Raw genomic sequence first — 21175 nt, 5'->3', positions numbered from 1 at the left:
CAGGACTTTTGGAAGGGCTAGACTGTGACGTCACATAATGTCGTACATGTATGTAATGTTGCATTTTCATAACGAAGTCTAAATAGTAATTTTTTTCTTTGTATCAGGAATAAATATTAATATAAGAAATAAAATATTATTTTTTAGAGTTTCATTGGAATATGGCCTGAAGTTGGTACTTGATCAAATCTACTATAACGCCCTTCGGGCGTTATAGGATTTGATCACATGACCAACTTCACGCAATATCCCAATGAAACTCTAAAAATGATGCATTATTTCTTAAGTAATGTGATATGTGATAGGTAAAAAAAAATCTCCATTTAAAAAATCCATTTTAGTTTAGGCCGATTCTTATTCACCTACATTTGTTTCAACTGAAATACATATCTGCAACAACATACATTACATGAAACTCTTCCAGTAAAGTTCGGAAAAGTTATGGCCCGGACCAAGGACCTATAGGTCCCTGCCCGGACGTTCATGACGGAGACACAGAATTTAACATGATGCTTAAAAGTTTTCTTAATCGTTCAGGTGACATAAATATGAATGAAAAACATACAATGATATTTATTTCTATAGATCTATTGCGTATAAATTATATCCAAGGTAATACTGACAAACGGAATCAGAAATATAGATTAGGAAAAAAGAAGTAATAGTGTGTTGGATTCTTTTAGTTGCTTAATGTGTTTTGTCGTGTTTATATTAATCATGATTATTAATGGGAGGATATCAGAATCTGTGTATATCATCTCAAAATGCCGGATGAAATATATGTAGATAACGAACAGTATTCAAGCTCAAAAGTTCATTAAACATTACAAAATAGGAGCAGAGCAAACACGGACCTCCAAAACATCAGAGGTGGGATCAGGTGCCATGGAGGAGTGAGCATCCCCTGCCGACCGGTCACACCCGCCGTGTGTTCCTGCCATGATCGGGAAATAACGGGAAAATCTGACGACAATTCAATGTGTAAATAATGGCCTAACAATTAGTATGAAAAAAGTCAGTCAGCATTTGACTTAATGATAAATTGTATTTGCTGACAAGGTCATTATATCGACCAGAGAACTTACGAAATGATGACTTTAAACGAGACTGCTGATATTCTTGTTTCATCAACTTGTTTGTCAATAATTTACCTCGTTTTAGAAATAGTACATACGTAGAGCATGCTCTTGCGTATCGAATCAACTGAGAGATATCAACCTCGTATGCAGGTGATGAAGGCATATTGCTGCATAAGTAAGGGAAGTTGACGATTGAAAAGTTTAATTCATCACGTTTATCACAAAGCTTGGTTGTTAGATTACCATTAACGTCTTTTTCAAGTAAAATATCCAAATATGAAACAGATGTGTCAGACTCTGTGGTATCTTTTATCTCAAGCTCGCACCGGGATATATCGTATCGACATACGAATGGAAATAACCATTGTTAATTGACAATACCTAAATGTCGAGTTGAAGGCCACAGCAAGTGTTTTCTTCTTTTCACGTATAATATTTTGGACAAATCAAATTCTGCTACATATGAATACAAAAATAGGTCTGCTAATAACAGGGAGCAATTGGTACCCATGGGAATTCCAATAGATTGTTGGAAGACCTGGTCTCCAAAAACCACATAGATATTGTCAATCAGAAACTCAAGCATCTTTTCAATGTCAACTTCAGAGTACTTGTTTGTACAATCAATGTTTTTTAACAAAATAATTTTGCAAATGACCAATGACAAGGTAAGTAAATTTACGAGTTCCATTTTCATTGAAAAAGCAGCTGTCAATGATATCAAAACTTTCATTTATCGTTGGGATATGTGTTTGATTCATCGTTCAAAGCCAGTACAAAAACATGGTAAGTTGTATCTCCAATTTTTGAACCACATCAATATACATGTATATAATAATGTTGATGTTGAAGTTTTCTGTGATTTGTTGAAAAGAAGCATGAATATAGTCATCAGAGAAGCAATAGAAGAACGTGGGATACAGAAAAGTAAAATGTCCATTATTAAACGATCTCCTGAAATTCCAGTATATATTAACAGGCAGGTTAATAGTTGTAAAATAATGATTAAAACAAACCACATTCCTTTTTTTCTAAAGTCACATTGAAATACTTCCGAGAGAAGCAAGAGTGGTACGCTGTAAATCACGCAGGTGAACTTGGCATATTTAGTTTGGTATCTGTATTCGAAAAAAATAATGCGATTCAGCTCAAACAGCCATCATGTGGCCTTAGAAACAACATATTTTTGCTTTGATATAGTCATTTTATTTCCATTCATTGACTTTACTTTCGGTCGTCTTTAGCTCTACAAAAAAAACCCAAACAAACAAACAAACAAACAAAACAAAACAAGATGTGTTTGTGAAACACTTTGCCCCCGATGGTAACACAATTCTGGAGTGGGACGTAGACTACAGTGCAATAGTTATGGCCAATGTTAAAGTCTTTCAAGTGTAGGTCAAAGGTCACAGTTGAAGTCACATGATCAAAAATTTCTGTACCAATGGAAAGGTCTTGTCATAATGAACACTCATGTCAAATATTAAAGCCTTACCCTTGACAGCGCAATAGTTATGGGCTAGGTTAAAGCCGACAACAGACAGACAGACAAACAGGACAAAAACAATATACCCCCGGGATCTTTCGATCCAGGGGCATAAAAACAAACAAACAGACGAACAAAAAAAAAACGTAGTCATATTAGTAAAAAAATGATCAACCATAGTGATAGAGATATAAAATTGACCCTGTTTCCAAAGTTTGAAAAAAAATATGTAGTAATGTTTTATGTAGATTATTATGCCATATAGTTTTAAAGCGCTCGGATATTCGATACTTTCCTTTGTAATAATCATAATATGAGTTTGCGTAAGAAAACAAGAAAGAATATATATTTTTCATAAAAGTTTCAATAATAATGATATTTTGTGTACATGATTGATAATTTTTTTTTTTTTTTTTTTTTTTTTTTTTTTTTTTTTTTTGGTGGGGATGTTATTAGGTGTTTTTTAAAAATATTTTATGTTTATTTATTTTGATTCCTTTTTTTTTTTTTACCAGTATTTGATATTTTTAAATCGTATTTTCCTCCTTTTTTGCAGACCGTATTCTTGTTTTTTATACGATGTATAATCTATAGGTGCGTTTTGAAAGGATCGTTCTCCGTCTAAAATTTATATATTTATTCTAAAAGCAAAAAGGAACAAAGGGAAAGTATATTGAACCCATATATAAAAAATGAAATATTGGAAATAAGTGTATAACTTTGCCGGTTTTCTTTGCAAACTGTTAGTTACATACGGTTATGCTTTGTCATCACTGCATTCATGAAATATTAGCATTTGTACAAAAAAATGGAATCTACATTATCTCATCTGAAAGGACTATTAATCCCAATCATTTAACATCAAATTTGTTTCTTATTGATGATAGAATTTCGCTAATATTCTATTAAAATTCTGCTATAAAAAGAAAGATATTGGATTCTTTGCTCAAAGCCAGCCCAAAACCATGGTGAGTAGCAAATATTTCTGATTTACTAAATTTTAGTTTCAGATAGATTGTGGCATAGAAAATTCAGGGGCTCAACGTTTTTCATTCACCTGTGTAATAACTGTGTAACAAAGTGCAATTCCATTTTTAAGGTTTTGATTATTAAATTCATTGTTTACTGACCTTCGTTATTTTCCTTTTTGATGATAAGTTTGTCATGTTTGAAATTTGCAGGGGCGAACAAGATAAACTATTTAAAAAAAAATCACGAATGTCAATATTTTCTATATAACTGTAAACACATGATTGATTTTTTTTTTTTTGGGGGGGGGGGTGTTTTTTTGTTGTTTTTTTTTTTTGTTTTTTGATTTATTTTGTTTTCTTTGGTTTTGTTTTTTTTGTTGTTGTTTTTTTGTTTTTTGTTTTGTTTTGTTTTGTTTTGTTTTGTTTTTGTTTTGTTTTGTTTTGTTTTGTTTTGTTTTTTTTATTCCTAATTATTTGCATGTTTGTTGCTTTTGTTTCGATACCAGTAATAATGTATTAAAGATAGTCTTATTTTCTCCACTTCTTTTACAGAACACTTTCCTACTTTTCTTCGGTGCACTAGATGGTCTTGCTGTTGGATTTTTCTTCAGTCCCCAGGAGTCTAATATACTCTACCCAGGTGTAGAAGATTTTCAGCAAGCCATCCATCTGACCTCATGGATTGACAATGATACAGTACAAGAACTGCTCTTTTATTATCTTTTGTTGTGTCCAGAACAAAACATGTGTCTCGGAAAGGAATTCAAACGAAACTTTACTTTCACACATAAGCCGTCGTGCTCCCCATGTGAATGCAATGATTCCTGTGTAAGACGAGACACTTGCTGCCCCTCTAAATTCTACAGACAAAAAACTGCTCCGGATTTTATTGAATATTCGCCTATTGTTGAAGACAAAGAGAGAGGTCCCCCCATGTCTTGTCTGGAACCATTATGGAACACTGAATCAGGAATCAGGTCTTGGCAGTCGTATTGGATGATTCAAACATGCCCAAATGGTACTAGCTGCATGCCATCTACATTAAGAAATATGACAAATATCACACCTGTGACGTCTTTGTTAACAAATGAAACGTATTCTAATGTTCATTGTGCTTTCTGTAACAACGAACAGATATTTGATCTCGTGCTCTGGGATAAGAAAAAGATTTGCACCAGCCGATCCAATCTCATGACAATAGATGATCCTGAAACTCTTTTTCAATCTGTTTTTGCCATAAATCCAGCATGCAACATCGGTTTCTATCCTTTGAAGTCTACTCAGAAAATTGTTAGTTCCTGTGTAACACGTACATACGATCCTATTTTCATTAGAGAGACACTAACCAATGGATCTTTCCTCAATCTTGCTTGCCAGAAGTACTATCTACCCTACACTGCTAATGACAAAGTCTTCAAAAACATATATTGTGCTCTCTTGGAAAATGAAGCTCTTGATCTCAACATTCAGTATAGAAAGAGTGGATCATTTGGAGGCATTGATAGTATGCTAATAACCTTTTCAGCCCTGATGGACTTTAAACAAAATAAAAAAGAAGGGATTACAAAAAACTCAAAATGCAAACCAGATCAAATATTTGACGAAAAGATGGTATTGTTTTTAATTTAATTTTCTTTCTAATTTTCCAAAAAAAAAAAAAAAAAAAAAAAAAAAAATACGCCAGCTTATAATTATATATTTAAATGATGCATACTTACCTTCTAGGAAGATAATTCAAATAAAAGAGATATGTAAAAAAGTAACAAATATTTAACATTTTATGGTAGATGTTATGTTAAAGTTAATAGTGGGTAATTGTTAATCTTGTTCATTTCAATCGAAAATATGCATGATAATATTCAGTTAGTTCGGTCATTTTTTTTCAAAAATCTCCTTTAATGACGTGATTTACGTTATAAAGTGATGATAGATGTATATGTTTTCAATTTAGTACCTCTTTTTAAAGTTCTGTTCCCCATACATGTATAACTTTGGCCAAGAAATGAATGATCTTATTGCTATAATGATGTTGAATACTTCCTTAAAGTTTATATATGAACTTCATCAGTTGATTTGTTTATTTTAGAGCAAGTGCTTAGAAATAAAATGTGAAGCAGAGTATTTTCGACACAACTCGGAGTGCAAATCTCTCTACCCTATGCTCGAAGAGAACAACTACGAGTTAAATCTAAAGGTAACACCACTTGATGACTATGACGTAGTCGAAATGCAATTCTACACACCTTTAGTCAGACAAGCACTTCAAGATATCCTGTCACATCGTAACATGACTAAGTATCTCTGTAGGATTTCAGCCTTGATACCGTCTTCAACGGATGAAATGTTCTTGGCAATTGTTTTAGAACTATCGATCAACCACTTTCATAACGTTGACCTGATGATAGAAAATTTAGTGAATATGTTTTCCAAATTAAATATGACGTTAAATTCTGAATTGATGGTCTCTCCATTTCGTGGTTTAATCTCTGTCCTCGGACAGAGTTTTCATATCTACGGCGGTTCATTGTTTGGTAGAGCCATTAAATATCGATATTATTTTAATCCAATGAATGGACATGAAATGCATTTATATGACAGTATAAACATGCTGAATGATAACAGGTATGACCCAACACGTCCACACTGTCTCAAAGATCAGATGATGGTAGTCGCAGCTGACTGGTATCGTTGTCCAAAAGTTAGAATAAGGACCACAGATGCTAAACTAGATGTGTCAAATTTCTCTGTATGTCTTACAGAGTATCAATCCTGTTTTTCCTCAAGGTATTTCAAGGAATCTTTAGACAAACGGGGTGTTGAAATTTGCCTCACTCAGTATTTCAATGCTTCCACCCAGCCTATCAGTCTACTGGCAACCTCAGAAGACCGCTTAATGAAGTATTTTTCATTGTTTTGTCTCTCCCTCTCATCTCTTGCTTCAATAGTGACTATATGCACGTTTGTTTTCAATAATACTCACAGAACAATTGCGGATATCAACATCATTATATTAGCTGGGTTGTCAGTTTTGGCAAATACGACTTATACTTTTTCCAAATTCTTTCTTTGGAGTAAGTCTCTATGTATTGGAATTGGTATTTTAGTTCATTTCTTTTGGCTCTCTGTTATATGTTGGATGAGTTTATCCACCTTTCAAATCTTTCAAACATTTACATCCTTCTCAAATTCACAAGTGAAAGTCAGGTCGCGGGTACTTGCTTGCTTCCTAGTAGATATTTTTATCTGCTCATTTATTATCACTATCAATGTAATTGTGAGCTATATGGAGAGTGAAGGTGAAAGCCTTGGTTACTCTCCTCGCACCTGTTATATCGGTAATCCGAACATGGTCCTGTTTACTTTCGCTCTTCCAGTAGGGCTCTTTGTCTGTATCAATACCTTTATGTTTGTGGTGACCGTTTCTAGGATCCGTGGCAAGGTAGACATCAGGAAGTCTAAAGAACAGGGGAAAATCGGTGCCTACTTCCGGCTTTCTACCATCACTGGTGCAGCATGGCTGTTTGGGTTTTTAGCTCAATTTACAGAATTCCAATTGTTTTCTATGTTACACACCCTTCTTAATGGTGGTCAAGGTGTATTTGTATATATAGCTTTTGGGCTGTCACTGAATCTAAAATGTCGTTTTGGTAAATCATCTCAAGTGACAGAAAAGATCACAGAAAGTGTATCTAAAAATAAACCTATATAGATACATTTAAGAAATAAATTTGCAGTTTTAAAGGCATGTTCTAAAACTTTTTAACGCACGTACTTTAACAGATTACCGTTTTTTGTTTTTTGTTTTTTTTTTTTGTTTTTTTTTTTACATCTTTGTTAAATTGGTTGAATTGATTGTTTTGATTTTTTAAATGCCAATTTAAGGACAAAGCTCCAGATATCAATTTAAAAGATGTTCAAGAATGGAAAAAATATTTTAACACATTTCAAGTGACATTATGTAAATGATATATACTATTAAGAATGACAATTTCATCCATCAATATGAAACATTTCAAAAAATGTATTTCTACAAAAAAAGCACTTCTTACATAATACAGAAAGTTTTTCACCGCTTAATATCATTTCCTTTTCCAGTGTCACATTGTATTCGTGTGTGTGTGTTGTGTAAAGTATTGTCCATATATATGTATATACAAAATCTAGCTTGAATAGAACTACAAAATCTTTATTCCCTATATATTCCTAGATGAGATATTGCTGCTACCCCGTCAGTTCATCTGTCTACCTGTTTGTCTGTCCGTCACACTTTCCTGGTATCAGAATATTCTTTAGTGGAGATAAAATACATCTTTGCATGATTAATCATGAAAATGCAAATAGTAAATATGAATTCATAATTAAGATTTATAACCCAGAGGGTTTCATAGTCTAAAGGAGTGAAATTTTATAGTAAGATCTTTAAATGAAATTCCTTAAATTTTACAGCGTATTCAAAAATATCTTCTCAATCCTCTATGATTAACCACATCATGCATAGTTCTGCCTTGGAACTCAAAAAGCTTCTATATGAAAGTTTATCATTCTTCGCCTCGTTTCTGGTTTTAAGAATTAAATTTGATATGGAATAAAGTTGTTCACATTGCAGATTTTCGCAATGAATTATCTACGAATTTTTCCCTTTACCCGATTATGACAAGGGGCACACGGCAGGTGTGACACGGTTGAAAGGGGATACTTTTGAATACCTTGTATTTTGTTTCAGTTTTACAAAAGTTCGCACACTCAGCAGTGAAATAAAACGAAAATCTTCTCGACCACATATCCAGAGAGTATAGATTACATGCATCATCCGAAAATTACCTGATGTAACATCTTTTGAAGATTTATCAAAGTAGGCTAGGTGACTTGAAACATCTTAAACTTTATTGTACATGTAATGGGAAGATAACGAACAATAATCATGCTCAAAAGTCGAATTAAACAACACAGTTTGTGAGGAGAGCAAAATCACAGACCTTTGAAAACAAAGATAGGATAGAATTTACTTAATCTACTCTGTAAATCTAAAATTATTGTGATATTCATTTCGGACACATTTTCTTCGTAATGTGCTGATTTATGCACAATGTAAGTCAATTGAATATACATGTTAACTACATATGTATAACGATCTACTTACTGTATTTTATTCATTATGTTGTACATTTCTTATGTGTTGATTATGTGTATTAATTATACCAAATATTGTCTATTGTAAACTATTTAGAACGCAAAGGAGAATAAATAAATATATGGTTCAAATCCTGTTATTTTCTTTATCCAAGGCACTTTTAAATCATTGTAAATATGTCATTGTTCAACTACTACAAAAAACCAGACGCTGATTGGAAGGTCCACCTATTTTGATATTGAACCGAGTATGTCAGCGACATTAGTCCAAAATCTGTCATTGGCTCTAAAGATTACGTTTTTTGATTAGAATAGTTAATTTCCGGAAGAAATTTTCTTATTTAGGAGCTTATGTGCAAGAGCTATCCTTTCATTTAGCATTTTAATTTTTATTTTTTTTCGAGAGAGAGAGGAGATCGAAAGTATATTATGAGAGAATGTAAATCAACATGTGTCTTGTCGGACCCTCAGACAAAGAAACTTTGTCTTCGATTGATCAAATCATATTTTGCCCGCATATCTAGACAGCAACTTTAGATTATTATCTGATGCAGATCCATTCCGAAAGCAACAAATTGTACCTTGACAACTTTTCATTGATATTGCAACGTGGAGCGTATATACTAAAGTCATATTTTTGATACTGTATGTAACCATAATTCCCTAATGAGCAATTAGCTAGATGAGTATTTTTGAAAATAAAAAGTCATAATGAAAACTCTTACCTAAATGCAGCATATTTGGATGCATGCTACTAGTTTACAAGAGTTCGGTTTCTAATAACTTGAGAGTTCATATTGTAGCTCCGTGCATGTATCTCAAAAACAGAAAGGTAATGAAGACAGTCCTTTCTGATAAGAGCATTTTATAAAATACAGGATCAAAATATATCACTGAAAAATAAATGTCGGCAAGTCTGACAAATGATATTCAGTAAATGATTTATTAAGTCTGAAGCTGGAGAAGGCTTGGAACAGCATAACAACGTTTAAACAATTACAAATGAAGTAAATATACAGATTACAATAAAGCTACACTATGTGTAAATTAAAAAATGACCGGACACATAATTATCAATCTTCACTAAAAAGTCAGGCCATTTGAATACATTTTTATCGCTCAACATGCATCTTTTGATACTGGCTAAATGCCTGCTAGACATCTCATTGATATTTTCAGCACAAAAATGATGCTCAAAATATCAGGATTGAAATATTTACGTTCAATGATGAAATGACTTCTATACATACTAATATGTATTATTTGATCAATAAGCATCTGTTTGACTAATTTATCACTAAACTAACGACAGTATTATTACTGAAATCTGTCCCTATTTCAATTTTATCAATCCTGATATGTTTTTTATCTTTTCTTTTAATTTTTTTAAAGACATTTAACACACACACACAGAAAACTTGTAATTAAATTCAGATAATTCTAAAACGACTTTACTGAAACAATGGAACATGTTCTGGTGTAATATATGCTTCATGATGCTACTTTAAAATTTCACATGCTCTTCGTCAGGAGTGCAACAAAATTTCTAGAATCATCAATGATCAAATATGTATAAATAAAAACAAAAAGTGATGAGTAAAATGTTTTTGATTTACCTAAATCGCCAATAGTGTTTGTCCCATAAGGTAGAATGCCCTATAAAATATACTTTTTTCTTCTTTCTACATTTTAAGCTAGTTTTACATTCCTAGGGAATAATTTGTAATATAAAGTCAAGTTTCAACAATTTTATGCTTATAACCAGTACTGGACTATAAATAATGCCCAATTTCATTTCATTTTGATATATACAGAGCTTTGTAAATTTATGTGTTTTCTGGATTTGATTTTAAATCATACTGCAGTCAGGAGTGCAACAAAACTGTTTTATAATTAATTATCAATGCAAATACTTTAAACAAAAACAGTTGCTAACGCAGTTAACTTTGTTAAAATTCTCAAATGGATATAGATGTATTTTTATCTACTGAATGTAACTATGAATATGCAACAATTCAATGTAACAGTACAATACAAATGAGGAGCAGAGCAAACCCAGAGCAGACATCAAAGGTGGGATCAGGTGGCATGGAGGAGAAAGCATTACCTGTGTATCTATTTAGTTTTTAGAGATCTGGTCTTCCAACAAAGTGCTGGAATTTGCATGGGTAATATTCGTACCCTTTATTAGCAGACATGTTTTTGTTCGCGCTCATGAAACAGAATGTATTCAAAACTTTCTACATGGAAAGTAGGAGTAACTTGGCGTTGCCTTCTACAGCTGTTCAATTCGACATATAGATATATCGACGCCAATTTGGTAATAAATAATATTCATTTTCATTCACGTGTTGAAATCCCACTGAACTCGAAATAAACTGAAACTCTTCCATAAAATAAAAGATGACCAGAGCCTGACACATATTTTTCATATTTGAATGTTTTATTAAAATAAATAACAACTAAACTCTATGATAAACGTTAAATATGTTAAAAGGAAAAAATATTTTTCGATTGCCATATTGAAATATCTCTTAATTTTAATCTGGCAATGTAGGATTTTATTTTTTTTTTCTTTTAACAGTGGTCTTTTTGATCATTACTTAAGTAAGATACATATGAAGAAATATAATAAAATGGAACGTATCAGAGATTTTGCTGAATTAATTAACAAAAACAAATGCAAACCTTCATTTGTTTAGACATCTATGTACTTGTTTAAAATTCGATTGACATTTTTTTTATTTGCAAAAGTTAGTAACGGGCATCAAATTGTATGACTTTTCTCCACTTTATACAACCATTCCCGACGATAAATTAAAAATTAGGCTTTTTGATATCATAGACAACTGCATCTTCAATAAAAATAAAACTCGGAAATTTTCATGTCTTGTGATTGGTCATCAACAAATTTGTTAAAAAATCACTCTGATCCTACACACAAGTACTCTGAAGTTGATATTAAAATAATGTTGGAGTTCTTCATTGACGATATCTATGTAGTCTTTGGAGACCAGGTCTTCCAACGAATGGTTAGAATTCCGAACTAATTGTGCTCCTTTATTCCTATATCCTTTTGAAGCAGAATTTATTCAAAAACTTCTACATAAGAAGAAGAAAACACTTGTTGTGGCCTTCAACTAGACGTTTAGATATATCGACGACGTATTATCAATTAACAATAGTTACTTCAATTTATATATTGACTCTATATATTCCAGTGAACTCTGGAAAAAAAGACACAGCAGTGTCTGCCACATCTGTTTCATATTTGGATGTAATCTTACTTGCCAGCCTTGACATATATTCCCCAGGATAATCATTTATCATATAATTTGATTTGAACACTACCTTTAATCCTAGTTTTTGATAATTCTTTCCCATGTACCTCCTCTATGAACAAAAGGCAAAATAAGTTTTCAAAGTTTTCACAACGTTCCAAAATTTTTGTCAGAAAGTACATACTTAGATTCGAATATTATGAAGATGCACTTGTGTAATTTAATTCTGCAGATATACGGTCTATTTTCCACTCTAAAAGAAAGCAAATAAGGGAGAATCGGAGAGCAATCGGATTCTGTTATTAAAAAAACATTGAATTAATTGCTCAAAGTTACATGTAGCAGTAAAACATGCTCAATCAATGCATTTATCTCTTGCTTACAATACTTTACGATTTCATTTGTTATGGCATGTAAATTTCCACTGACTAGATTCCGTCAGTCTCCTATGAACTAAGAATTTAATCAGTACGATTCCAGTTTAAGCTCTTTACGTGATAGTTGATCATTACTTGACTGACTATTCCGTAGAGTATCAGATTTTGGTCCATTTAAATCCTGACGGAATCAATGTTCTCATCAATTACCATTCTTAACAGAAACAGGGTCAATTTTATATCTCTATCACTATGGTTGGTCAGTTCTTTTACGTATATGACTACGTTTTTTTGTTTCTTTGTTTGTTGTTTCATTTTTTTTTTTTAATTTTTTTTTTTTTTGTAGAGCTCAAGACGACCGAAAGTAAATTAAGTCAATGAATGAATGAATGAATGGAAATAAAATGACTATATCAAAGCAAAAGAATGTTTACTGGACTATGATTCTAAGGCCACATGATGGCTGTTTGAGCTGAATCGCATTATTTTATTCGAATGCAGATACCAAACTAAATATGCCAAGTTCACCTGCGTGTTTTACAGCGTAACACTTTTGCTACTCTCGTAAATATTTTAATGTGACTTTAGAAAAAAAGGAATGTGGTTTGTTTTAATTATTATTTTACAACTATTAACCTGCCTGTTAATATATACTGGAATTTCAGGAGATCGTTTAATAATGGACATTTTACTTTTCCGTATCCCACGTTCTTCTATTGCTTCTCTGATGACTATATTCATGTTTCTTTTCAACAAATCACAGAACACTTGTGGACATCAACATTATTATATACATTTATATTGATGTGGTTGACAATTTGACAATTACAACATATACTTTTTTCACAATATCGTTTTGATAGATTCCGATGCATTGGGATCATATGTTAGTTCGTTCGTCTTGTTCTCTGTCATTTGTTGGATGAGTTTATTTTCTATCCGATTTTTTCAATTATTTTAGTCCTGATGAAGCAAAAAATATGAAGATAACGAACAGATGCCATTGTAAACAGTACAAATTGTCTGCAGAGCAAACACAAACCTCTAAATATATCCTTAATGTAAGAGACAGTTTGGTCACAATCCTGGCACCTGCTACATCGTTAACCCCAGCATAAATTTTTCTCTCTCCTAGGTAATCTTCTTTGTATTTGTATATGTATCTAGATTCAGCGCCAAGGTTACTAAACTTCAGAAAGTAATTGAGTCCATCTTTTATGATCACTGGTTTGATGTGGCTTGGGTTTCTGGACAAGTTTACAGAATTCCGACTAAAATCTATGTTGCTATGTGTTCAATATATACATGTCATTATTTGATTTTTTGGCTGTCACTGAAAGCTTTCATGGCAATTCTTCTGAGGAACATAATTAAAGAGTCACAGAAACTAAAGGTAACGTGAAACATGAATTCATTGTTTCAAAGTAACAGTATAATATGTCCAATTAAGCAAAATTAACCCGCTCGTTTATGGTGCAAAGCAGCACTAATTAGATCCGGAATGACAATAATCGCTCCAATTATAGAGAGAACTGCAATTCCTACCAAGCCAACTACGCGTGACGAATAGCGGGGATCAGATGCACATATCAACTTCCGTTTGTTTACCGACAACTCATCCTTTATAACTTTCAATTTTGCCATCATTTCCTCTTTCCAAATTTCTATTGAATGATTTTTTGTAAAATTTGAAGGACAAAAGCATATCTGTTTGCAAGTTTCATTCCCGAAATCAGATATGGATGTTTCGTGCTCTGGTGAATACAGAGTACTTGAATCTATTACATATAATGATGCAGTTTCCGAATTACTGGACTCGAAGGTCGACAATGTTGTGGTTTCGGAGTTTCCAGTACTGACTGTAGACATTGGCATAGTTCCAGACCTGACAGAATAAGTTGTATCAGTTTTTGAAACCTGTTCGACATTAGAAGTGGTAATCAGACCTAGTACATCTCCTAGACAATTTTTAGTTGAAAAATAACACTGATCACAAGAACTTATGTCTTCCGGGTTATTGATGTCCGATTTGAAGCATCGAAGTAAATTATAATTATATCCAAACCCTAAACAGCGGCCTTCTGAGGAACAGTCTGCTTCACACTGGGCAAAGGTGGCTTTGTCTTCTGCGCTGTAATACCCCTTCGTTCTATGGAAAGGGCCATGATGGGTGTAATTTAGCAGGCAACCTATTGAAAAATAATACATGTTTGTCATATTTCTAGTAGTTTGTAAAATTGCATTAAGAAAAAAAAAAATAGAAAAAGCCATTATTATCATTTTTTTCTTACTATCTTTAATTTTTCTGATAATTATATTACAGCTATACGAGGGTCGTTCAATAAATATTGCAACAGGTCATGTAAAAGTAAGAAAAGTACGCAATACATATTCTAAACATTTTCAATCTCTCAAAGCATTCCCTGTTATCATTTACACAAGTCCCCAAAGTCACTGATGAATATCACTTCCCATGATATATCTAATATTGTACAACCTTCATTTGATTGTTTTCATGCATTTTTGGAATGAAAAAAATCTCACAATAGCTGAGATCTGGCGAATATGGGGGATGGCAAAGCTCTGTAAACTTTTATTTTCTTCAGAATTTTTATTTCTCTGTGCTTATTTGCAGCAGCGTTGCCAGATGCAAGAAAATTACCCTGGGGCGGTATTTGGACTTCCTTTGCAGGAAATCTCTTTACCTTTCCTCAGTGCAATTTGAAAATAAAAGTTACCATTGATGGTCCTTCCTTTGGGTGTTTGTACATGTTTTACTGGACCTCTCGAAAAAAAAAACCCAATAAAGCATGGTTGGAGTCCTTTTTTCTTTGTACAATAATAAGAACGATAGCTTTTTCTTTGATTCCACATTTTATTATTGATCTTCCTTTTTGGCTATAAAAAGTGCACCCATGTTTCGTCATCCGTCACACAAATTTAACAAATTTTCTATTTTGTTAAAATGGTTTTTTTTTCTAAAAATTAGACCGTTGGCATACTTGGCATGCGTGTTTTCTCTTAGGCAATTTTGAGAAAATAAAGCACCTATCTGATAGAAAAATTATAATATTCTTTTCCGTCGTCAGAATTCTATAAAATGCTGTGATGATGAAATACTTAGTGTCCTAGCAATGTCTTTCGATGTACATCTGACATTTTCAGATATCATATTGTACATAGCATCAATAATTTTTGGTGTTCCTACAAATTTCAATCGACCAGTTTCATTTTTATATTTTAACTCTCCTTTTTTAGTTTTGAATTTCTGAATCAATCTGAAAACTATACAGCGTTAAAGACTCTTCTTTCCACATATAAAAATCATATCATTAATATGAGTTTTTCGGCGATTTATTTAAAGAAGCACAGTTTTCAGATACCCTCTTATTTTCATCTTAGCAGAGATCATTTTATACGGTTTTCAGCTCAGTGTAGTGACCATGCTTTAAAAGTGAATTTCTTTAGGAAAAATCATGGGGTTTTCTGTGATTAGGAGCTCTTTAAATGAACGTTTCAACTGTAAAAAAAAAAATATAATCAAATACATCTACATTTACTTTGATTGTTTGTTGCATTATTTATTGAACGACCCTCGTATATTATAAGGCCAAAGATATGAATAAAAACATTTTTACTTGCATCCAGGTGACTGTAATTTTTTTCTTTATAAAGTAACGACAAATAAACCAGCTTCATGTATTTTTTTCTAAACAGCCACTAACCGTGGAAGAGTTTTTGTGCTATTCGCCCATGGTGAAATAATCATCAAACTATATTCACCAGCAGCATTCCATTTCCCTCGCATTTCATATCGAAACTCTTCTGGTTTTATCCGGATCGTGACGTGACAAAAGAAAAATCTGCTTTACACCTATTTATTGACTATTCTGACAATGGCAAGTTTACTGTCCCCCTCGAGGCCTTGACAGCAACTTTTTCCCGATGCACAACCGAGGGAAATAGTTGCTGTCATGGGGAACAATGAACTTGCTATTGTCCTCATAGCAAGTATAAATAGGTGTATAATATTTTAGTTCTGTTGAGCTTCCTCCATATATTCTCGTTTCAGAGTTTTCCTTGACTTGATTGGAAACTTTAGAATAAATTTGAAAAGATTGAGGACTTTTTCCCCTGAATTGAATGACTAAATTTTCTTATCAATTCTACATGTAAAAGATGTGGTAAATAACACCACTCCCAACCTCAACCCCTTCCTTCAATACAATCCGCTTTATGCTATTTGTTTTCTTAAGGTGAAATATAGCCATTTTTATTGTAGTTATGTAAATATGTTTTATTCTATAATGATATGCTTAAAATTAGTACATGTAATCCTTTTATATATTTGGAAGCAGACAAAAGTTACTAAATTACAAATGTTGCATCTACATTACTTGGGTGTCCCTTCCGCCTTGACACGTATTGAATATCCCCTTACCCTGTTTAAAAGAATAGGGTGTGTGCCATTGAGACGTTGAATACCATCCTTTTCAGCCATTCATAACATCCTTTTAAAATGTGACCGATTACAGCGGAACATTCCTAAAACTCAAATTGTAGAGTGACAACCCATCCTTCCTCCAACTTTTAAATGATAAATATAAATATATCCAATTAGAAGATGAAGCATGCACTTTAGAGTACTGACTTGTCATATTCAGGCATTGCCATATATTTGTGGTGACTTCCTTTAGATGCACAGAAATTTTATCGGGTTATTTTAACAGAATGATACCATACTAAAAAATCCGCCCGTTGTTATCGCACGTGCGGTCCAATTAATTGAACTATACTCGATATATATGGTATGAAAAAAATCTATTGATAATGGAAACATCCAATTAGATGCGTCTTTAGTCCATCACTAAGAAACGAACAGAAAAAACACACAGAGACACAACCAAAGCTCACAATACAAAAAAATAATTAGAAGATTTTTAAATCACAGTCAGAAACGGGTCGAATATGAAAAAATCTTTCGAAATTTATTATAAATTATAAAATAAAGGAAGACTTTAGAGGCACTGCTAGATTCAGTATTATCACCATTCAACACAACAAGTCGGTCAACTTTTTGCATCCTTGTAATATTCATTTTAAAAAACAAGTAGATTCTTCTTCACTCCTGCACTTACTCATAACAGAGAGTCCATTACTTTGGAAATATGAGTTTTAATCAGACTTAAAAGATATATAACCATTACTTCTTAAATAAGTATAAAAGTTATATAACCATTCCTTCTTTTAGAATGAAATATGTGAAGATAACGAACAGTATTCAAGCTCAAAAGTCCATTAAACATTACAAAATAGGAGCAGAGCAAACATGGACTTCAAAGACATCAGAGGTGGGATCAGGTGCCATGGAGGAGTGAGCATCCCCTGCCGACCGGTCACACCCGCCGTGTTCTCTTTGTCATGATCAGGAAAACAACTCAATGTGAAAATAATGGCCTAACAATTAGTATGAAAAAAGTCAGTCAGCATTTGACTTAATGATAGATTGTATTTGCTGACAAGGCCTTTGTATCGACCATAGAACTTACGAAATGATGACTTTAAACGAGACTACTGATATTCTTGTTTCATCAACTTGTTTGACAATAACTTACCTCGTTTTAGAAATTGTTTATACGTAGAGTATGCTCTGGCGTATCGAATAAAATGAAAGATATAAACCCCGTATGCAGGTGATAAGGGTATATTGCTGCATAGGTAAGGGAAGTTGACGATTGAAAAGTGAAAGTCATCACGTTTATCATAAAGCTATGTTGTTAGATTACCATTAACGTCTTTTTCAAGTAAAATATCCAAATATGAAACAGATGTGTCAGACTCTGTGGTATCTTTTATCTCAAGTTCACCGGGATATATCATGTCGACATAAGAATGGAAATAACCATTGTTGATTGACAATACGTCGTCGATATATCTAAATGTCGAGTTTAAGGCCACAGCAAGTGTTTTCTTCTTTTCAGGTAAAAGATTTTGAACAAATTCTGCTTCATATGAAACAAAATAGGTAAGAAGTAATAGTCATATGTCTTATTTACATACATATTTGTCATTCAAATTTCTTAAACCATGTATAGTTAAACCCAACTCTCTCTCTCTCTCTCTCTCTCTCTCTCTCTCTCTTGGTGTGTGTGTGTGTGTGTGTGTGTGAGGGTGTGTGTGTGTGTGTGATTAGTTATACATGTATGTTAAATACATGTTATATATACCAGTACCACTAGTATTTAACTTCATCTCGTGTGTACATTTGAAATCAACTACAAATACTCAATATGGTTAAATTAATTCATACCTGTGTCACAGTTCTTGTGATAAAAATAACACAAAGAACAGGTTGAGTCGGTGGAGTCCGAGCGCTGTGATTTTGTACAATCCCCCGATAATGATTTGTAGCCATATCCAGCACAGGCTAGATCAGCCGCACATTCTCTCTCGCATTGTGATTTCGAATAACTAGTCGCGGTCCAATATGAGCTCACCGGAATTCGTGATTCCTGATCGTGTTGTGTAAAGGAGACTGTACAACCTAAAATAAACATATCTGGTATATAATGTAGTAGTCCACAAAGAACTTCCCTTACATTATATATATTGTTGGTTCAAAGCAATACTAGCTAGTTTTCCAAGACCATTGTTCTCCCTTATTCAATAAAGATGGTCCTTATGATGACCTTGTTTCAGATAAGTTTGAATATATAGCTTATTTTAAACCATAATCTTGGTACCAGTTTGTATCTAAATTCCCGACGTTACAACTTGTGATATTCTAGTACACAAATTATAGAGGATATATTGTTGACTAAAAACTTGTTTTCGAGAAATAATGACCCAGATAGAAATCCGAAAATTCCTTCTTCGTTAAGGATATGTAAATAAACAAGTATTGCACATAAACATTTTTTTTCAAAAGTTCTCATTAGGACGAATGTCCTAGTATAAACCTATAGAAATATCGGTATATCCTTCGTCCAGGGAAATACATTTTTAATTTTTTGAGCAGGATAATACGTAGTCCGAAATATCTGACGTTTTCCAGGCTTTTTTCACGATTTTGATATTTTACGTGCCAGGAAAACGTCAGAACCGCGCCATTACGAAAACTGGAAATTCGCCGCCTCCAACCGGAGGCGGCATTCTCGGGTTGATTTTCGATACTTGCGAACCGAATTAAATGCTGAATTCACAACTTATCAATAGTACAATGCCTTTAGTACACACCAGCATCGTTTATATGGGTTTGTTATGAAATATACAATCTTGTGAAAACATTTTATCAGACGGTCGAGTTTTCTTTACATTTCGTCCATTTTGAAATCTTGCAAGACCAAATCGAAATGTGGAGTGATATTTTCTTTTCATCGATATTGGTGAGTACTAGAAGCATTGTGTTACTGATAAATTGTAAGTTCGGCATTAAATTCAGTTTGCAAGTATCGAAAATCAGCTCCGGTCGGAGACGGTGAAATTTCCAGTTTTCGTAATGGCGCCGGTTCTGACGTTTTCCTGGCACGTAAAATATCAAAATCGTGAAAAAAGCCTGGAAAACGTCAGATATTTCGGACTAGATAATACGAAGAGTGAATAGCGTTATTTTAGATTTTGAATGAACCGGTTGATAATAAAAATAAAGTTGTTCTCGCTACTTCTTAACAATTTTTTTCAAAAGTTCTCATTAGGATGAATGCCCTCGTATAAACCTATAGAAATATTGGCAAATCCTCGATCAGGGAAATACATTTTTAATTTTTTGAGCAGGATAATACGAAGAGAGGAGAATGTTATTTTAAATTTTGAATGAACCGGTTCATAGTAAATATGAGGTTGTTCTTAATACTTCCCAAAATTTCACTTTCTTTTTATTTGTAATTCCAACAGTAAATTAAAAATTTACAATTGGATAGATACAAAATAATGAAATAGTATTTTACTTACCATAACATATGGTGAAAAACATCAATATCAGGTAAGGAAATACAGGCACATAGCAATGAGCCTTCATTCTGATGTTAAGAAATGTGTAAAATTAATCTTCTGTCTCTTCCCCAAGTTGTTAACGTTAATCCTTCATCTGGTAAGGTTGATATCTTTTAAGTAGTTCAGTTTGTTACTTGTTTCTACCCTGAATTTATTGATCAGGATAAAGTTCGAACTCCATTGTTATCTGTTAAAGTAAAAATTTACATATGCCTCACAAAAAAAGTCAAATAAAAAATGGATAAGGATGCTTTTTCTTTTTTGTAAGATAACAACCTACAATAGAATATTGATACACGAAGGGCTCTCATGTTTGCACTTTTTGAGGAATACAAGTACAATGTGCGTGTTTGTTTCATATATACATAATAATTTACATAGGTAATGAAAACGGAAGGTGCCAAATCGGAAACATCAGCACAATATACAGGATACTTCAGTTCGATTTTATCAGCATATCAAAGCTAGTCCAGTTTTTACTGTGTCGGTGTACTTGTATGATGGGGATTATCTTTAAAAATCTATATTTACGAACGGAAATGACTTTGGAAACTATCAGGTTTTTTTTCAGTGTTACCTTTATGAAATAAAAACAATTATTACAGAATTTTTTAAGTTTTACATTTTAACCCAAATTCCCATGTTTAAGTGATATATACAGAATGTTGTAGTCTTTTGTCTTTTTGACATTTTCTGAAAGAATAAATGAAGAAACTAAATACTAAGATTTGTCAAAGATGAAAAGTCAACATTTTCGGAGTATATTAGAATGATAAAGAGGTCTCCAAGTATCTCATACAGTTTCCTTGTTCTTGTTTATAGTAACCGTAGTGGATACATGCATTTCCTTCTTAAATGA

The 21175-nt window shown here is 32.8% G+C and overlaps 2 protein-coding genes across 2 annotated transcripts; one reads left to right on the top strand and one right to left on the bottom strand.

Moving 5' to 3' along the window:
* The first annotated feature begins 4280 nt into the window (after positions 1-4280).
* LOC133172453 (uncharacterized) lies at positions 4281-7245 on the top strand. Its single transcript, XM_061307336.1, has 2 exons — positions 4281-5147; positions 5623-7245. The coding sequence occupies exons 1-2, from the start codon at positions 4281-4283 to the stop codon at positions 7243-7245; spliced, it is 2490 nt and encodes an 829-aa protein (XP_061163320.1).
* A 6506-nt stretch (positions 7246-13751) lies between these two features.
* On the bottom strand, positions 13752-14436 carry LOC133172448 (uncharacterized; the record flags this gene model as incomplete). The annotated part of the gene is made up of 1 exon (XM_061307330.1): positions 13752-14436. A coding segment is annotated over one exon (657 nt), but the record flags the coding sequence as incomplete, so codon positions are not given.
* Between the last annotated feature and the right edge of the window lie 6739 nt (positions 14437-21175).

This window comes from Saccostrea echinata, unplaced genomic scaffold, assembly GCF_033153115.1.
Source record: "Saccostrea echinata isolate AGI-Se365-2 ecotype Australia unplaced genomic scaffold, CSIRO_AGI_Sech_v1 ptg000054l, whole genome shotgun sequence".
In the NCBI taxonomy this organism is placed as follows: domain Eukaryota; kingdom Metazoa; phylum Mollusca; class Bivalvia; order Ostreida; family Ostreidae; genus Saccostrea; species Saccostrea echinata.
This window is presented reverse-complemented; position numbering and strand designations above follow the sequence as displayed.

Excerpts from the sequence above, each read along its gene's own strand:
- LOC133172453 (XM_061307336.1), top strand. The coding sequence starts at position 4,281 with ATGTGTCTCGGAAAGGAATTCAAACGAAACTTTACTTTCACACATAAG. Across the intron at positions 5,148-5,622 it reads AAATATTTGACGAAAAGATG|AGCAAGTGCTTAGAAATAAA; the intron begins GTATTGTTTTTA and ends TGTTTATTTTAG.